This window comes from Salvelinus sp. IW2-2015, unplaced genomic scaffold (genome assembly GCF_002910315.2).
Source record: "Salvelinus sp. IW2-2015 unplaced genomic scaffold, ASM291031v2 Un_scaffold16687, whole genome shotgun sequence".
Taxonomy (NCBI): domain Eukaryota; kingdom Metazoa; phylum Chordata; class Actinopteri; order Salmoniformes; family Salmonidae; genus Salvelinus; species Salvelinus sp. IW2-2015.
Window position 1 is genome coordinate 11,098 of NW_019957708.1, and position 17,434 is coordinate 28,531.

Consider the following 17,434-nt stretch of genomic DNA (forward strand, 5'->3'; position numbering starts at 1 on the left):
CTAGCCAATAGCAACAGGGCATGAGCTGGTGGTGTAGCAGTCTTTACCTGGAGTTCAGTTTGTTACATGGAAGTTCTAGAATCTACTATCTATGAAGTCAAAACTCTGTAGAAATAAGCATACTGTACAGTGTKGCTAAATTCAGAGAARAAAAGCAGCAACGTGTCATGAACTTTGAGGGTGGATTTTCCATTGAAGCAGATCTTAGTGGTTGTCAAGGTCACAGGGTAGTCTCGTGATCACACCCTGCTATCACCCGCGCCAACTGTTGCCGGGGGGCTAGATAGCGAGCGTTGCCACGGGGACCTGTGTTTAGTGGTGTCCCGCCTCAGGTTGCAGCGTTTAAGAAAAGACAGTGTTGAAAAGGGAACACCACAAGGAGCAGTTAGCTCTGCCCTGGCTGGCTGGGGATGTGTCTGACAGATGTAAACACACTGCCAATGGAAGGGTGGAAGCAGAACTACAAGTCATACCACAGTAAACAAAGTCAACAGATGTCTAGGTGGAGCGATAGAGTCATGGGATTAAACTCCATTATGTCCAGTAGAACTGGAGGAAACCTTCACATCCTGGTCCATTTCAACGGTATAGGGACGCACTTCCTGCCAACAGGTTGAATAATACAGTAGAAACCAACAGGTATAGAAGACAACAGAGAGTAGAGTGTTTTAGCAGGAGGATTGTTTATTGGTGTTGTGAGCTGCAACCCTCAACTGTTCTATTGTCATCTCTGTGACCGACTGCCTGGTGGCTCGTAACAAAGCAATAAATATGGAGGATATAAAACCATGCCTGCATATAATGCCAGGGAATAATTTGCACTAGAAAAGAGTAATGCCACGGTGACAGCAGCAGGTGGTAGAAAGTGTGGYGCTAGCTGCAGGCCAGAAAGACGTAGAAATGTTTAAGGCAAGGCACACCTCTCCTTCTCCTCTCCTCCTGCAGGCAGATATAGCCTTCTCTTAGCCGATAGACTGACCTGGAAGAACACAAACCTATTAGTTGTGATTTATACAACACAYACACCTAGTATATTTAGACACACAACTATTAGTTGTTTTACACAACAAAATTCTCTCACACAATGATACGTTTATTTACATAACTATTTGTTAGTATTTACAGGTAGTGATGTTTTCAAGGTTGAGGCTGACATGCGGGGGACAATAATGARTGTGGGACAGGAAGGAAACATACCTTTGTTGCTTACAGACACTTCTGGATGTTGTTCAGGACGTCTTCGTAGACAGCGTTGTACAGCTGTTCCTTTGACTTAGTTCCATCTAGCTGCACTGTAAACACCACACAAATAATTATTAACATGAAAACAGATATTACACAAGTAGGAGAACCGATATGCCTTGTACACACACCCACAGAAGCATTACACATTTATCACAAACACATGATTTAATGGGAGCACGGATATACTGTGCACATACACAAACCAAACACTTACCAACATCAACTCCTGATGTTTCCATGATGATCTTGTGTTTGGTGTACATGGGCCAGACGTGACCATCAAACAGACCCGGGGGATCTGGTACCTTGTAGTTTCTTGAGCTGCACACAGGACACACACACACACCACCTGGGATTAGCTGAAAGGTTACTTCACAACAGTAAAGCAGCAAAAGCTGGATGTTCAGGTAGATATATCCGTGTTTGAGTTTGTGTTTAACTTACCACCTCCTCTTTCTGCATACTTCGTATGGAATGGAAATAAAATAGCGTTGGTTCAACACGTCGATCAAAGGTCTGCAGGAACACAAACAGAATTGGAAATATTATATTTTTAGTTTTATAAGTCGACAGAATGAGATGAAAGTACGTCTCACTCCTGTGTGGAATGTACTGGCCCCTCACCCAGAGTTTTAGGGAGAGAACAGACACTCCAGACAGGCTTTTCACTCATAGGTGTGAAAGCATTTCATTTTCCATGCTTGTTACTTAGTTAAGGAAGAAATAGTCAAAGTATTGACCAAGTGTACTGGTGTTACTACTACTATAATACTGTGGTATTATACTTTACATATAACTACAAAGCTGCTAAATGAACCAGATCTAGAACTACTGATGTTCTACTGAGAGAGACACAGAAACACATTCTGTCCTCCTCACCCAGAGTTGAGGAGCAGGACGAGAGGAAGAAGGGAGAGAGACAAGAAACACATTCTGTCCTCCTCACCCAGAGTTGAGGAGCAGGACGAGAGGAAGAAGGGGAGAGAGACACAGAAACACATTCTGTCCTCCTCACCCAGAGTTGAGGAGCAGGACAAGAGGAAGAAGGGGAGAGAGACACAGAAACACATTCTGTCCTCCTCACCCAGAGTTGAGGAGCAGGACGAGAGGAAGAAGGAGAGAGACACAGAAACACATTCTGTCCTCCTCACCCAGAGTTGAGGAGCAGGACGAGAGGAAGAAGGGAGAGAGACACAGAAACACATTCTGTCCTCCTCACCAGAGTTGAGGAGCAGGACGAGAGGAGAAGGGGAAGAGAACACGAAACACATTCTGTCCTCCTCACCCAGAGTTGAGAAGCAGACGAGAGGAAGAAGGAGAGAGAGACACAGAAACACATTCTGTCCTCCTCACCCAGAGTTGAGGAGCAGGACGAGAGGAAGAAGGGGAGAGAGACACAGAAACACATTCTGTCCTCCTCACCCAGAGTTGAGAAGGACGAGAGGAAGAAGGAGAGAGAGACAAGAGTCCTCACCCGTAGGTGTAAAGCAGGAATCCTTCCACGATGAGGATGTGAGTTCCCTCATCCCTGTGGTCAGACTCCGGGAGAATCTCGGTATCCAAGGTGTTGTTGATGCCGTGCGACCTTTCAAACTTCACCGGGTCGTCAAGCCAGGCGTAGATGGTACTCATCATGGCGTCCATGTCGAGGGCAGTGATGACTGGAGGGATGATGGAAAGGCATATAAAAGGAGAGAGCGAGTGAGAAATGGAGAGATGTACAGCTAAAATCCACCTTCTAGGTTAAGAAGCATGATGATTGTATTAAGTAGTAGTGTGTTACACACCCACACACAGACTCACCMYCCCCAACCCTTCCAGAAAGAACCCGTCTTACCATCATACTGCTTAAAGCCATCTTCACCAACTTCAATCTGATCTTGTGGCTGAAACATACATGAATGAGATGTACCCAGGTACATTCTAACACCTCTCAGGGTCTGCCAACCCTCCCGCACGCCTCTCTCCCAACACACACTGAAGGAAATACTAGTTCTTCTATCCAAGCAATGACATCCATATAGATTCAAAGCTCTGACGAATCTAGCCCATGTGCAATGTGTTTTTACTCTATCACTAGCATAACAACAACAGTAATAGCTATAGTAATACACTCATAAGAGACTCACCTTGAAAAAGTCATCCTGATGAACCACACAACAGTTGGGAAGGTTCTTGATCAGTTTGTTGGTGAGGGTGGTCTTTCCCCCGTTGGTGACGCTGTAAAGACACACACAATCACATATGGTAAAAACACCACGAGGGAGGGCGCTGTATTGTACAACGTCGCTGGCATTACATATGAATGGCAACTAGTACGCAGAGGGACAGATAACGATTTACACACGTTTGTATTCTTTTAGCGCCGCAGGTAACATTGTAATGTTAAATCGCCCGACGCTGGCAACATTGTTGTAGTGAATTTCGTTACAATGTTTCACCAACGTTTTAATGACGGCTGCACACGTATTACATTGTCACAACCGGAAACTAACCTCTTCGCCACAGACAGAAGGGGTTATAAATATATTGGTATTCGCTCCCGGGGCGATGAGGCTGTCAGAACCACATTTTGGGTATTTATTAGACAATGGAAATATACTGTTGAAAAGGGAAGGGCTGTAAAGTCGCCACGATGACAGAAAGATAACGGACAAGCGGTATTCCTATGTAACGCGCCCAGCCCCACGTGCTGCGGCCTAGTAGGCTATATTACCGGTATTTCAAGACACTCACCCGCCGATGCCGATAATGTACTTCATCTTGTCAGACAGTGAAAGTTCAGGAAACTTGCAAAAAAACGTCAAAAAAACCAGGACCGGTCAGCTCTCTGGGAACTCGGTGATCAGACGGAAGAAAGCTTCAAAAGAGAAGGTTCAGTAAACGTCAACTACTTGATTCTTCCATGTTTCAGAATATGGTGAAAGGTTGGACGATGTCACTTCGCTGTGTGCTTCCACCAAGAGAGAAATGAACTGCTAGGCTCACTACTACACTTACTGCCAGTTCAACGGTGATTGGCTATATAAACACTTCAGTCCCAGCAGAAACAAAAAAACACAGCCAATCAGGAAGCGTTGAAATATTCACCCCCCTCTTTCCTCGCCCACCTTTTTTTCTAGAGCCAATTAAAATAATACTTTATTGCAAAAAATTGAGATTTTGTTGTTGTCTGAAAAAGGAAAAAAATAAAACACTTGTTCGTTCTTTGTCACCTCCCAATTGCCCCATCGTCTGTATTGGTTTGCTATGTATTTGTCATTAGCTTTATCTGATAAATTGTTCTGCTGGTATAAGTTGGTTTTATAGACATTCTGTACTGAGGAGTGACATAAAGGTAGGTGTTCATTGTACACAGTGTATATTTCCTGAGAGACTGTTTTGCAATGTACGAGATGCATATATTCTATACAGTACCAGTCAAAAGTCTGGACACACCTACTCATTGAAGGGGTTTTCTTTAACTAGACTTTTCTATATTGTAGAATAATAGTGAAGACATCAAAACTGTGAACTAACACATATGGAATCACGTAGTAACCAAAAAAAAGTGTTAAGCAAATCGAAATATATTTTATATTTGAGATTCTTCAAAGTAGCCACCCTTTGCCTTGATGACAGCTTTGCACACTCTTGGCWTTCTCTCAACCAGATTCACCTGGAATGCTTTTCCAACAGTCTTGATGGAGTTCCCACATATGCTGAGCACTTGTTGGCTGCTTTTCCTTCACTCTGCGGTCCAACTCATCCCAAACCATCTCAATTGGGTTGAGATCAGGTGATGTGGAGGCCAGGTCATCTGATGCAGCACTCCATAACTCTCCTTTCCTTCTTGGTCAAATAGCCCTTACACAGCCGGAATGTGTGTTGGGTCATTGTCCTGTTGAAAGATAAATGATAGTGGGACTAAGGGCAAACCAGATGGGATGGCATGTTGCTGCAGAATGCTGTGGAAGCCATGCTGGTTAAGTGTGCCTTGAATTCAGGCACCCCCACACCATCACACCTCCACCTCCATGCTTCACGGTGGGAACCACACATGCGGAGATAATCCGGTCACCTACTCTGCTTCTCACAAAGACACGGCGGTTGGAACAAAATTTCACATTTGGACTCATCATACCAAAAGGACAGATTTCCACCGGTCTAATGTCCATTGCTCATGTTTTTTGGCCGAAGCAAGTCTCTTCTTCTTATTGGTGTCCTTTAGTAGTGGTTTCTTTGCAGAAATTCGACCATGAAGGCCTGATTCATGCAGTCTCCTCTGAATAGTTGATGTTGAGATGTGTCTGTTACTTGAACTCTGTGAAACATTTATTTGGGCTGCAATTTCTGAGGCTGGTAACTCTAATGAACTTATCCTCTGATGCTGAGGTAACTCTGGGTCTTCCTTTCCTGTGGCGGTCCTCATAAGAGCCAGTTTCATCATAGCGCTTGATGGTTTTTGCAACTGCAAGTTCTTGAAATGTTCCCTATTGACTGACCTTCATGTCTTAAAGCAAATATGGACTGTCGTTTCTCTTTGCTTATTTGAGTTGTTCTTGCCATAATATGGACTCAGTCTTTACCAAATAGGGCTATCTTCTGTATACCACCCCCATCTTGTCAACAACACAACTGATTGGCTCAAATGCATTTAAAGAAAGAAATTCCAATTTAACAAGCACACCTGTTAATTGAAATGCATTTCAGGTGACTACCTAATGAAGCTGGTTGAGAGAATGCCAAGAGTGTGCAAAGGATGTCCCTCAAGGCATAGGGTGGATACTTTGAAGAATCTCAAATATAAAATATTTTGATATATTTAACATTTCTTTGGTACTACATGATCCATATGTGTTATTTCATAGTTTTTATGTCTTCACTGTTATTCTACAATGTAGAAAATAGTAAAAATACAGAAAAACCCTTGAATGAGTAAGTGAAATACCTATGCAAACTGTTGACTGGTACTGTACTTACGGTCTTAGAACCCCCAAGATAATAAGATAAAGGTAATTATTTTTAATTGCATCATGTTTTTGCTCTCTTCACTTTCTCCTGCTGACCTCGTCGCTTTGTTTACTAGTATCCACCCTTTCCGCAATGTGACACAGTTTTCTGAGGTTTGAAACCAAAATATCTCCTACAGATGGTTTTCTGCCCCCTCAGAACCTCAGCTATGAGTAGTTGGCTGCCAACAGTATGTTTGCTTCCCAAATGGCACCCTATTCCCTACATAGTGAACTACTTTTGATCAGGGCCCAAAGAGCTCTGGTCAAAAGAAGTGCACTATATAAGAGATAGGGTACAATTTGGGATGCACAATGAATAAAATCCGGTTCTGACTTGTGTTGTGAGGCGGCTGTGGCCATTCATGGCTACAGGGACTTAATTGTCTTATATATCAATTGAGAGACAAACTTTATTTAAAAACACATTTTCCTTGTTAAAGTTGACATTGACCATCAAAAGCAAGCTATTAACAACTAAAATACTAAGATAGGATGTGTAAACATTTATAGCCACTCTTTTCCATTTCTATTCTGTGACAAAAGCGAATATACCAATTAACAATTCTGGTTAGAGTGCCTTGGTCTTTAGGGTTAGCTCCTCAAACATTTAGCCTTTCCTTTCCCAACACTTTCATGTATTTGTGAAACTGAATGCATTCCTCTCAAAAAATAGGACTCCGACACCCACCATCTCAGATTGTTTCCAAAAATAGTTTGTTGTTAGAAACAGGTAAGATTAGCATTCCTGCAACATTATTTTGTTKAAATATAATTTGATCTTTGAGAAATTAASATAATTGATTGCACCCAAATTGGCCATTTTAATTTATAGGATTTATATMATATTAAATAATTATATTACTTAACATCCGATTTGGACCAAACTTTTTTCCAACTATGAGTAAGACATGGCGAATCCAAAGAAGTGATMAAAAGCCATCCAYGGACCCCCCACTCTAATCCCACACCAAAAATTAGTATAYAGTACTGTAGTATMAATTCTCTATGTTTGACTAGTAGTATGGAGCTGCAGCTCAGAATAGTATTTATTCATCCAATGTAATGTATTCTCAGTGAAACTGTTAAAGGGATAGGTCACCCAAATTACAAAATTATATACATATTGGTTTTCTTAACCTGTAAGCAGTTTATGGACCAGGTATAACAGCAACCAATGCTTTCGTTTTGTTTACCTGGCCACTGTTTCGACTGCTAACTGAGCGCAGAAATGCTAATATAGGTATCACTGACTTGCATTGGATTTGTGCCACAAATGTTAAAAAGATAGCATTTGAAACAGTGGCCAAGTAAACAAAATCAAAGYATGGGTTGCTGTTATAACTGGTCATTTGACTGCTTACAGGGGAAGAAAATCCATATGTAATTTGKGTGAACTATTCCTTTAACAATCTGGGGGGGGACAGCACCATGTAGTGGTCAGAACCTGGTAATATCAGGATGTAGGATGGGACATAAACCCATCAACTTCAATGATTAAAACATCACCAAATTCACTGAGAATACATAACATAGTATGAATAAAAATACTCTGAGCCTCAGCTCCGTACTACTAGTCAAACATAGAGAACTGATACTATGTACACACATTTGGGTGTCATTAGCGTGGGATGTGGGGGGGGGGGGGGGGGGGCTGTGGATGGCTTTTGACAACTTCTTTGGATTCCTCATGTCTTACTCATTGTTAGAAAAAGGTTTGGTCCAAATCGGATGTTAGGTACTATATTTATTGAATATTATATGAATCCTAAATTTAAAATGGCCAATTTTCTTAATTTGTCAGAGATCAAATTATATTTCAACAAAATAATGTTGCAGAATGGTATTTTTTCTCTTTCTAACTACAACAACGATTTAAAGAAAAATCTAACATGGTGGGTGCTGAATGGCTTGCTGAAATGACATGGACCGACCAATGAGAGTGAGAGTTTCCAAGAGCATATGCAGTAAGTGTGGAGTATGTAGTGTATGGCTTATTCACAGTATAACCATGACCGTCAGCTACAGTTACGGTTGATTTTACTGTTAAATAACATGCACACACAGAATGTTACTCAGGTCTGGAGAGATAGAGGAGACTGAAGTGTGTGTGTGTGTGTGTGAGTGTGTGTGTGTTCAACATGGGAATGTCCTGACATCAAAGGAGACAACATGAAGCCACTCAAAGCAGGTTCAATTACACACAGCAGCTCTATCCTGTGTCAAATGGCACCAATTGCCTACACAGTGCAGTTCTTTTGACTAGGGCCCATTTGGGAATAGGGTGTAGGGAATAGGGTGCCATTTCAGATGCATCCCTAGACACGCCCAGCTCAACGCCTGACTGACTGGCAGGAAAGAGTTCTCTGAAACTGAATGCCTCTCTGCTTTGTGTTCCATATTTCCACAAAATATGGGATTGTTTCCACAGTGTTATAAAGACTCTAAGATAATGATTTACTGATATCCATATTACATTCCCAATTCTTTGTTCACGGATAAACAAGTGCCTCAGATGTAACAAGAATGATTGTAGCATGTGATATAGTTAGTTCACTGACCCACTGTGTTTTTCTACAAAAACTGGGCAGCCAACAACCCTGTGGTCAAGCAGCAGCAAAACCACCAGCAGCAGCCCATGGTCAATGTTTACGCCAGGGATCCAAATGGTACCACATTCCCTCTATATAGTGCACTACTTTTGACAGGGACCATAATGCTCTGGTCAAAAGTAGTGCACTATATAGGGAATAGGGTGCCATTTGGTACGTACAGTGACATCTGGCAGCGGGACAGATGCCATGGCCATGCTGCTATATAGAGACATGTGAGCTGATTCAGCTGACTGCCATCCATATTCATTGTTACCAGTGTGATAGTTGTAACATGAATTTGTTATATGTTGTGGAGCCCGACGAGTGAGGGAGTGATGACAGCTTGTCCCTCTCTCTGTTTCCCCAATGCCTCCCTCCTAGAGACAGACCTATCAGGTCTTTGTGTTCCTCTTCTGAGCCGAGCCCCAGAAAACACAAACACACACACCTTGCAGTCCCAGAAGTCTACAATGAAATTAAGCCTTGCTCTGCTGAATAATCAGACTTATGTCGTTCTACATTCTTAAAAGGGCAATTCCACCACTTTTCAACCTAATTTTCAATATCTCCAGCACAATACCAGTGTCTACATATGTTAAAACGGCACATTTCTACATTTTGTAGAATAAAATAAAGTAAACAAGTTCTACTCGATGGCATCATCAAAATTGAAAACAATTTAAAAACAGTGATTTTCAAACACTATAAGATTTGCGGTGATGTGGGGAGCAAGAAAACCCCCTCCCACTGAGCACACCAGGTAATTCCAATGTGGATAATTGGGTAATATTTGGTTGAGACATTGATCAATGAGATTGGAATTTATATTCACCCACTCAAAAAGAGACAAAAGTTGAGTTTCCAATGTGTTATCACTATGCTTGGAACCATCTAAAAGCACAACCAAACAATGTCAGATTTTTGGTTTAGTTGTCACCAAAATGTCTATCACTGCACTTTTAACCATGTAAAAGCACAGCAAAGTTCAAATGAGAATACAATGTCAGATATGTTGTTTATTTATACAACAGATTGTGTTACTCCTGTGTTTCATCTAATAGCAGAACCAAATMACCTGGATTACAGTTGAGATTACATTCAAAGTACATGGTGCAAGTGATCAACGCTGATGGAGATTCTGCACAGATTATTACAGCAATTGTGAAGATCTCCACAGACCTGTGCATGCTAGCATGCTATCTTGAACATGCATGCTTTATTTGATTGAATAAGAAGAAGTGTATAGTTACAGTAACCTCAAAATGTGGCCATGTATGTGCTACTCACTGTAAGGTTGAACGTTAGGTTAGATTGTAAGATAGCCTTACATTTATGCTATTTATTGCAGTGGTTCSAAACTGTGGMGCACATTTCTTTTTTTAATGAACTCAGTCCAGCTTTCAACTTACTCTAGAAGGTTGTAATAGTAGAATGCACAAGGTGCAATACGAAATTGTAGTGCATCATCAGTTATCCTCCCTTGTAAATAAGAATTTGTTCTTAACTGACTTGCCTAGTTAAATAAAGGTTAAATAAATACCTTAGAGAGCTATTTATAACTTCTCAGAAATGTCCAGATCAACTAGCCCATTGTCAGCTAGGTTTCTCAGCCAACAGATTTTGTTGTAATGTTTGAGTCACTCATATCACACGAATAACATTATACATAGCAAAATGTATAAGATTGCAAGAAAATCAGCTTTAAAACTGCAACATTTTCTTCCGAGGGGTGTGAACAGTTTGAGTCATGAACAGTGCTTGTTCCCATAGAAATAGATGTGGTCGCACGGGGGCACGGGATGTTCCCTAACGCTGGAACTTTTACTGTATTACAAAAGTAATATTGAATTGTATCCACATTTAAAAGAGATGGATCTACTGATGGATCTGTGCCATTGACTTAGTCTGGCATTAATTCCAGTTTGTCTACAAATTAATTATATGTTGGATTCACGTTCTCCATCTCAACCAAAAATCTAAGTGAAAGCATAAGACTAAATCAAACTTTAAATACACTTGATATAAACTTTAATTTGATGTAGTCCTATTCTTTAACTTTGGTTTTTGTGTTGAGATGGAGACATGAATCAACATATAAATTATTAATTTGAAAACAAACTGGAATTGAAGATGGATAGTCACATCTGTGCCACTGACTTAGTCTATGCAGAAGATACATCTTCTTCAAATGTTGATGTTTGGTTGCGTTGACAACCAAACACAATTCAATATCACTAAATATAATTTGTTTTGAAATAATAAACCCTAGGCCTATTGAATTGTCTATTTTAGTTGAATTGAAACAATAGCTGTTGATGACTTTGCTAATGCTACATAGTCCTAAATAGTATCATTGATGATATATGGTTGATACATTATGGTCACATTTAATTTCCTCTGTTAAACCTACCCTTTAGAATGGGTTCAATAGCAACAGTGAATCTATTTAGTTTTTAGTTGGAGAGCTTTCAACAATCCTTCTCACGATAGCACATTGGTAATAGTCAGTGACAAATATCATAACTAACCAGTGCTGGGCTTGGTTAAAACCCTGGATGGGAGACCAAATGGTAGCTTAGATAGATACATTCTCCAGTAAGGAGGTGCTACCCAGCCTATGGTTTTTTATTTGCTTTGTGATATAACGTTGAAGATCTGACGTTGTTTTAAAGTTACAAATTCAACATATTTAGAACATCTATGTTGAAATGTGGTTACCATGGTGACATTATCCTGTGGATGAAATTTCACCATCAAACCAATGGTTGATAATTATTTTCAAATCGAATGTTTTTTCCACATCACAATATGTTGACACATTACATTGAAACCACCTTGATTCCACCAGTTTGTGCCCAGTGGGTCTCTCTTGGCTTAAAACTCGTTGCAGGTTTTGAAAATCACTGTTTGTCTTACTTTAATCATTCCCTGTGATGTCACAAAGAAACATTTTTAAGAGCTTTATTCTAATCTTTTTAACCACAGATCATAGGAATGTGACATTTTCACATATATAGACACTGGAATGGTGCTGGAGATAATGAATATGAAGTTGAAAAGTGGCAGAATTGTCCTTTAACATTTCATCCTATTTCCCTGGGATTGTAACGGCTGTCGTAGTCGTTCTCCTCCTCAGACGAGGGAGGAGCATGGATCGGACCAAGATGCAGAGTAGTTAGTGTTCATATTTTAATGAAAATCAACAAAACACTTCAAAATACAAAACGTGACAAACGCAAAACAGTCCTGTTGGCCCAAACACAGTCACAGGAACAAACACCCACAAAACACAAGTGAAACCCAGGCTGCCTAAGTATGATTCTCAATCAGGGACAACGATTGACAGCTGTCTCTGATTGAGAATCATACCAGGCCGAACACCAAATCCCAACATAGAAAATCAACATAGACCAACTCACCCAACTCACGCCCTGACCAACTAAAATAAATACAAGACAAAGGAAAACCGGTCAGGAACGTGACAGGGATACTAATGTTGATGATTCCTCTCTACTCTGCCATGGCTATCTGTTTATGTTACATAATGTCCCAAATGGCTAGTACACTATAAACATAATAGGGGCCATTTGAGACACACACATCCTTGCTACAAAAGCACTCAGCACATTCAAATGACCTAATCACTCTAGTAGCTACACAACTCACTGCAAATCCAAACATATCAGGCAAAGGAGTTAGGAGATGTATTCCCTATGCAAACATGTAATCCTTATGCAAAGAATCCTCAAACTTATCAGATATTTCAGGATTTCTTCCCTGTACGATCTCATCTGGTGTGATGAAATAATCCTCGTTCTGTGCATCAGTTTACACATCTAAATGTACCTAGCTATATTTAATGTAGAGCTATCACATGATAGGAGTAAGCAGCTTATATCTATATGTGATGGCATACACTTAAACACTCCATACGTGGTGTAACTGTTCCAGAGTCAAGTTATGCCCAGTTGGAGTCATTGTGTACAGTGAGTGAGAGATTGCAATACACCTTGCTCTGCTTGGCTACAAACTTTTTTATTATGTGAGTAGATCTGCCCTCTGCTGGGCAATATTGAGACACCACTAGTGACATGACTTGATGAGGCTTGCCTTGCTGTCTGTCACCCGCTTTAAAGGTACAATATGCAGAAATCGCTTCACCATTTCCTGGTAGCGAAAATTCTTAATAATTTTCCTAATTTCAGTTTGTGAATCATTGTACCATCTAAACAGTTGTGAAATATTTTTTAATAACCAAAAATATTGTATGTTCAACTGTTTGAATGCTGGTGTACAAAACCAAAAGTAAAAGATGCAAAAATTAAACTTAAGAATGGGAAGCATAGAAATGACATACATAGAACAGATCTACTGCTTGTTAGAATTGCTTTCAATGATGACAAATCTATAACTCACATTTCTATGTGAATTTCGTTGGCAGCACAAAAAACTTACACATGCATCTTTAATAGACCTCACCTTGTCTTTTCCCCCAACTCAGTTAAGCCAAAACCACGCCTGTTATCAGAGGCGTTCTACAACGCGTTGAGCGCTCTCCAAGTCCGGAAGTGAATATCACGTAGCGCGAAATTTCAGTCACTAATTAACTGCGGTGGGAAAAAGAAAGACGCGAGCTCACCTGCTTGAGACCTGAAACCCGGGAATTAGTTACCATTCATATGGCGAAAATGAATGAGGAAAGAATAGGCTTTTGGGATAAACGCGAAAATATAGGCTTAGGCTATCTTATACGTTTTGTTCTACGAGATAATATTAGTCAGTTAACATTTCCTTTATTAATTATGAAGCATTTATGTGCTTTTTCAAATTACACAAATGCTTCCAAATTCACAAAAAATGACGTTAGCTGATGATTATCTCATAGAAGAAAACATATGTTTACCACAGACCTTAATACAAAAACTCTGTCCATAAAACCATGTCAGAGTTAGTTCTCAAAAAAGACGCCATTAGGATAGAAAACAAAAACTGTATCAAGAAATTAGCTCAACATTGGAAAAATTGCCCGTTTGTAGTAGTAAAAAAAACTACAGAAAGAAGCACGAGAGTTTCGCAAGAATTGTCTGCTTTTTCTTGAATAAGTCTGCTTTTAGGTAATAATGTTTCATTGAACACCATATCCCGAAAGCATTGCGCCAAGGCAAAGCAGGAAGATATTTTTTCGTCTGCAACTTCGGGAAGTTAGCCAGCAGGTATGTCTTCTTACCTTATTTTTTACCCCACAAATCTATCTAATTAACTTAAATCTTATTTGAAATTAGTTCCAACCTTCAAAGTTCCTGCTACGTGTAGATGTATTTCCAAAATCGGTCCTCTGTCAAGTTTCAGAGTACAGTTTACTGATTTAGCAACCGGTAGTTAGAGGTTAGCTAGCTAACTTACTTAGCTGTCAGTTTGAAAACCACAACCTCGCTCTTTCCTGCTTGTGTCTTCAGGCCGCTCTGCGCTAGAGAAACCCTGAAATAAGTTGAATCTTCTTGGCCTATTTCAATTAAACGACTTTGGCAATGAAATAGCTATTGAGAGTAAGTACCTTCTACTGTAAYAATTTATCGAACTAGTGGCAGTACTACAAATATGGTCCCTCCCTAGTTAGTGAATTGTTTGTAATCAATACAACCCACAGTTCAGAATCATTTGGTTAATATCTGAGAAAAATGGTTCTAAACCTGTTTGGGCTTCAATGTCATTAACAACACCTTAGATCATTGATGACCATACAAGTATTTTTAGCTACTCAASAACACCTATCCTGGTCTTTAATTAAACWTGTAAATAGTTAGTGGATTTGTAGACTTCTCTAGTTTGTAGTAGAGATTGTAAAAACACTATAGTAGAGCAGATGGTATCGAATAATGACATTGTCTGTCTCAACTGTTCCAGGGTGAAATGAATAGCCTAGTTCCCTGAGTAAACAAAAGTATTTTATTCTAACTCTATCACCACCATCTGTGGAGGGTGAGGCAGAGGTGTCTGAGCTCACACCGCTCTGGGTATTTTTATAAAGTGGTCGTGTGAAACTACAGACAACAAATGAGAGATGTCTACTGTCTTGTCTTCCTGGGCAAGATGAAGGGCTGGTCTGTCTGTCTATCGAGTCATGGTTTATCCTCCACTATGGGTAGCAGTATTATAGAGTTGAATTTATTAGACTATGTTTTACTGAGAAGACTGGGTGTCAGCATGTTATTAAATATAGAATAATATACGTTTTGAATGTTAAAAACCGACCATCTGGACCAGTTAAACTTGCGATGAAATCTATCTATGCCAGAGTTTTTCCCCCCAGCGGTGGTGGTAAGGGTAACATGGGGCGGGGGGCCACTGCTGCTAAATTAATATATGTGAAATGGTGTATGCTATTGTACCGTCCATCGCTGTACTTTCACTGAGTCCCCCTAAGTCTCCTAGTCAGTGGACTATTCTGTAGTGTGATATTGAAGGGGAGTTTTGCTAGATGACATTTCAGGGGAAATATACAGTTTCTCTAGTAGGCAGGTACAGTAATGTGTTACTGGTGCTTGGCGCATGTTGCTCGAGTTCCTTCCTCTTATACTTGGTTAGTCTCTCTCTTTTCCAGACCACCTCTGTCCTTTTATCTTTACCACAACTACCAATGCACACTGTTAGTTAGCATACCATGCTACTACTAGGACTACATAGCCAGGTCACAAAATCTTCTGTCCATCACCAAATCTCACTTGATATTTAACATAACTAATGCAAAGATATGTCAACTGTCTTCTGATTCTATGTTTCCACAGGGTTGTGTTGCTCAGGCCCTGGGGAGAGTGGTGTGTGTCAGAGTGTGTGTTACAGAAACACCAGCAGTGAGTGTATGTCTGTCTGTAATCTGCTTCCGCCGGCTGTTTGTGGCATCGGCTGTGAAGTGAACAGGAAGACAGAGGGCTGAAGAGAGAGAAAAAAAGAAAGAGAAGAGAGAGGAAGCTGCCGTCAGCATGACTGAGTTCTGGGTGTGTTTCAGCTGCTGCATTGGAGAGCAGCCTCAGCTGTGAGTACACACACACACAAAGAAATCACTGTTTTGTTTCACTCCTGACCTTTCGTCTATGAAGTGTGGACACTAAAGGTGAAGGTGCTGACACTGAAATAGAACCAGGCCTTCTCATCTTCTGTACTTCGTATCAGCCTGTGTGAGTGTCTGTTCATAAAACAGTTGCCTTTAGTAATACTATGATTTCTTTAATGCTTTACAGAAGGAGGCGACGAGGAATAGACGTTCAATGATCGGAGAACCAACCAACTTTGTTCACAAACACACGTAGGCTCAGGAGACATGGGCATTGGGCTCTCATCAGTACGTACTGACCACCTACCCTCACACAGAAAACAGAGCCTTATGTCATATCTACTAGGTAAAGATTCCAAGCAGTTACAAACCGTTATCCAAGTCTTCGGTTCATTATAGACGGTGTGTGTGTGTGTGTATAGGTGAACTCTGTTCAAGCCCAGATGAAATCTAAAGGAGGTTTATCAAGGAGGGTCTGAGAGCAATCAGGAATAATGAGGTGAGACACTGTTATAATGTGTTACTATTGTGTTAATACTATGATATCAACGTGTTATCAGTACTGTGTTTGCTACTGGGATATCAACGGTGTTATCAGTACTGTGTTGCTACTGGGATATCAACGTGTTATCAGTACTGTGTTGCTAACTGGGATATCAACGTGTTATAGTACTGTGTTGCTACTGGAATATCAACGTGTTATCAGTATTGTTACTACTGTAATATCAACGTGTTATCAGTACTGTGTTGCTACTGGGATATCAACGTGTTTATCAGTATTGTTGCTACTGTATATTCACGTGTTATCAGTACTGTGTTGCTACGTTGATATCAACGTGTTATCAGTACTTTGTTCCAGCCAACAGCTCTGCACCCCGCAGTAACTGGCCCAAGACCCCCCCCCCCCCCCCCTTGCTTCTCCTTCACCAAATCCAGACAGCTGATGTCCTGAAAGCGAGCTCAAAATTGGATCCCTACAAATCAGCTGGGCTAGACAATCTGGACCCTCTTTCTTCTAAAATTTCCCGCCGCCATTGTCGCACACCCTATTACTAGTCTGTTCAACCTCCTTTCGAATCGTCTGAGATTCCTATAGATTGAAAGCGGCGCCGGTCATCCCCTCTCTTCAAAGGGGAGCCCCTCTAGACCCAAACTGTTACAGACCTGTATCCATCCTGCCCTGCCTTTCTAAAGTCTTCGAAAGCCAAGTGAACAAACAGATCACCGATCATTTCGAATCCCACTGTCCTCTCCCGCTGTGCAATCTGGTTTTCTGAGCTGGTCACGGTGCACCTCAGCCACGCTCAAGGTCCTAAACGATATTATAACCACCATCGATAAAAGACAGTACTGTTTGCAGGCCGATTCATTCGACCTGGCCAAGGCTTTTCGACTCTGTCAGTCCACGTATTCTGTCAGGTCGCAGTTGCAAATGAGACTTGTTTCTCAACCAGCCTACCTGGTTAAATAAAGGTGAATAAAAAATCTTAGCGCAGACCTTCAAACAGCCTTGGTTTCTCTAATGACTGCCTCGCCTGGTTCACTAACGTACT

At 40.7% G+C, this 17,434-nt stretch overlaps 1 protein-coding gene across 2 annotated transcripts; it reads right to left on the bottom strand.

Moving 5' to 3' along the window:
- Positions 1 to 664: 664 nt before the first annotated feature.
- On the bottom strand, positions 665 to 4,247 carry mibp2 (muscle-specific beta 1 integrin binding protein 2). Of its 2 annotated transcripts, XM_024146999.2 has the most exons (8): positions 3,982 to 4,247; positions 3,375 to 3,465; positions 3,083 to 3,131; positions 2,720 to 2,906; positions 1,690 to 1,761; positions 1,460 to 1,566; positions 1,198 to 1,292; positions 665 to 979 (listed from the first exon to the last, which is right to left on the bottom strand). In XM_024146999.2, the coding sequence occupies exons 1-7, from the start codon at positions 4,005 to 4,007 to the stop codon at positions 1,207 to 1,209; spliced, it is 618 nt and encodes a 205-aa protein (XP_024002767.1). In that variant the 5' UTR covers positions 4,008 to 4,247; the 3' UTR covers positions 665 to 979; positions 1,198 to 1,206. The 2 variants fall into 2 exon arrangements, with proteins under 2 accessions (XP_024002767.1, XP_070298927.1); XM_070442826.1 differs by lacking the exon at positions 3,083 to 3,131 and having other exon boundaries at positions 3,982 to 4,246.
- Between the last annotated feature and the right edge of the window lie 13,187 nt (positions 4,248 to 17,434).

Excerpts from the sequence above, each read along its gene's own strand:
- mibp2 (XM_024146999.2), bottom strand. The coding sequence starts at position 4,007 with ATGAAGTACATTATCGGCATCGGCGG. Across the intron at positions 3,132-3,374 it reads ATCAGGATGACTTTTTCAAG|CCACAAGATCAGATTGAAGT; the intron begins GTGAGTCTCTTA and ends TGTATGTTTCAG. Across the intron at positions 1,567-1,689 it reads GTATGCAGAAAGAGGAGGTG|CTCAAGAAACTACAAGGTAC; the intron begins GTAAGTTAAACA and ends TCCTGTGTGCAG.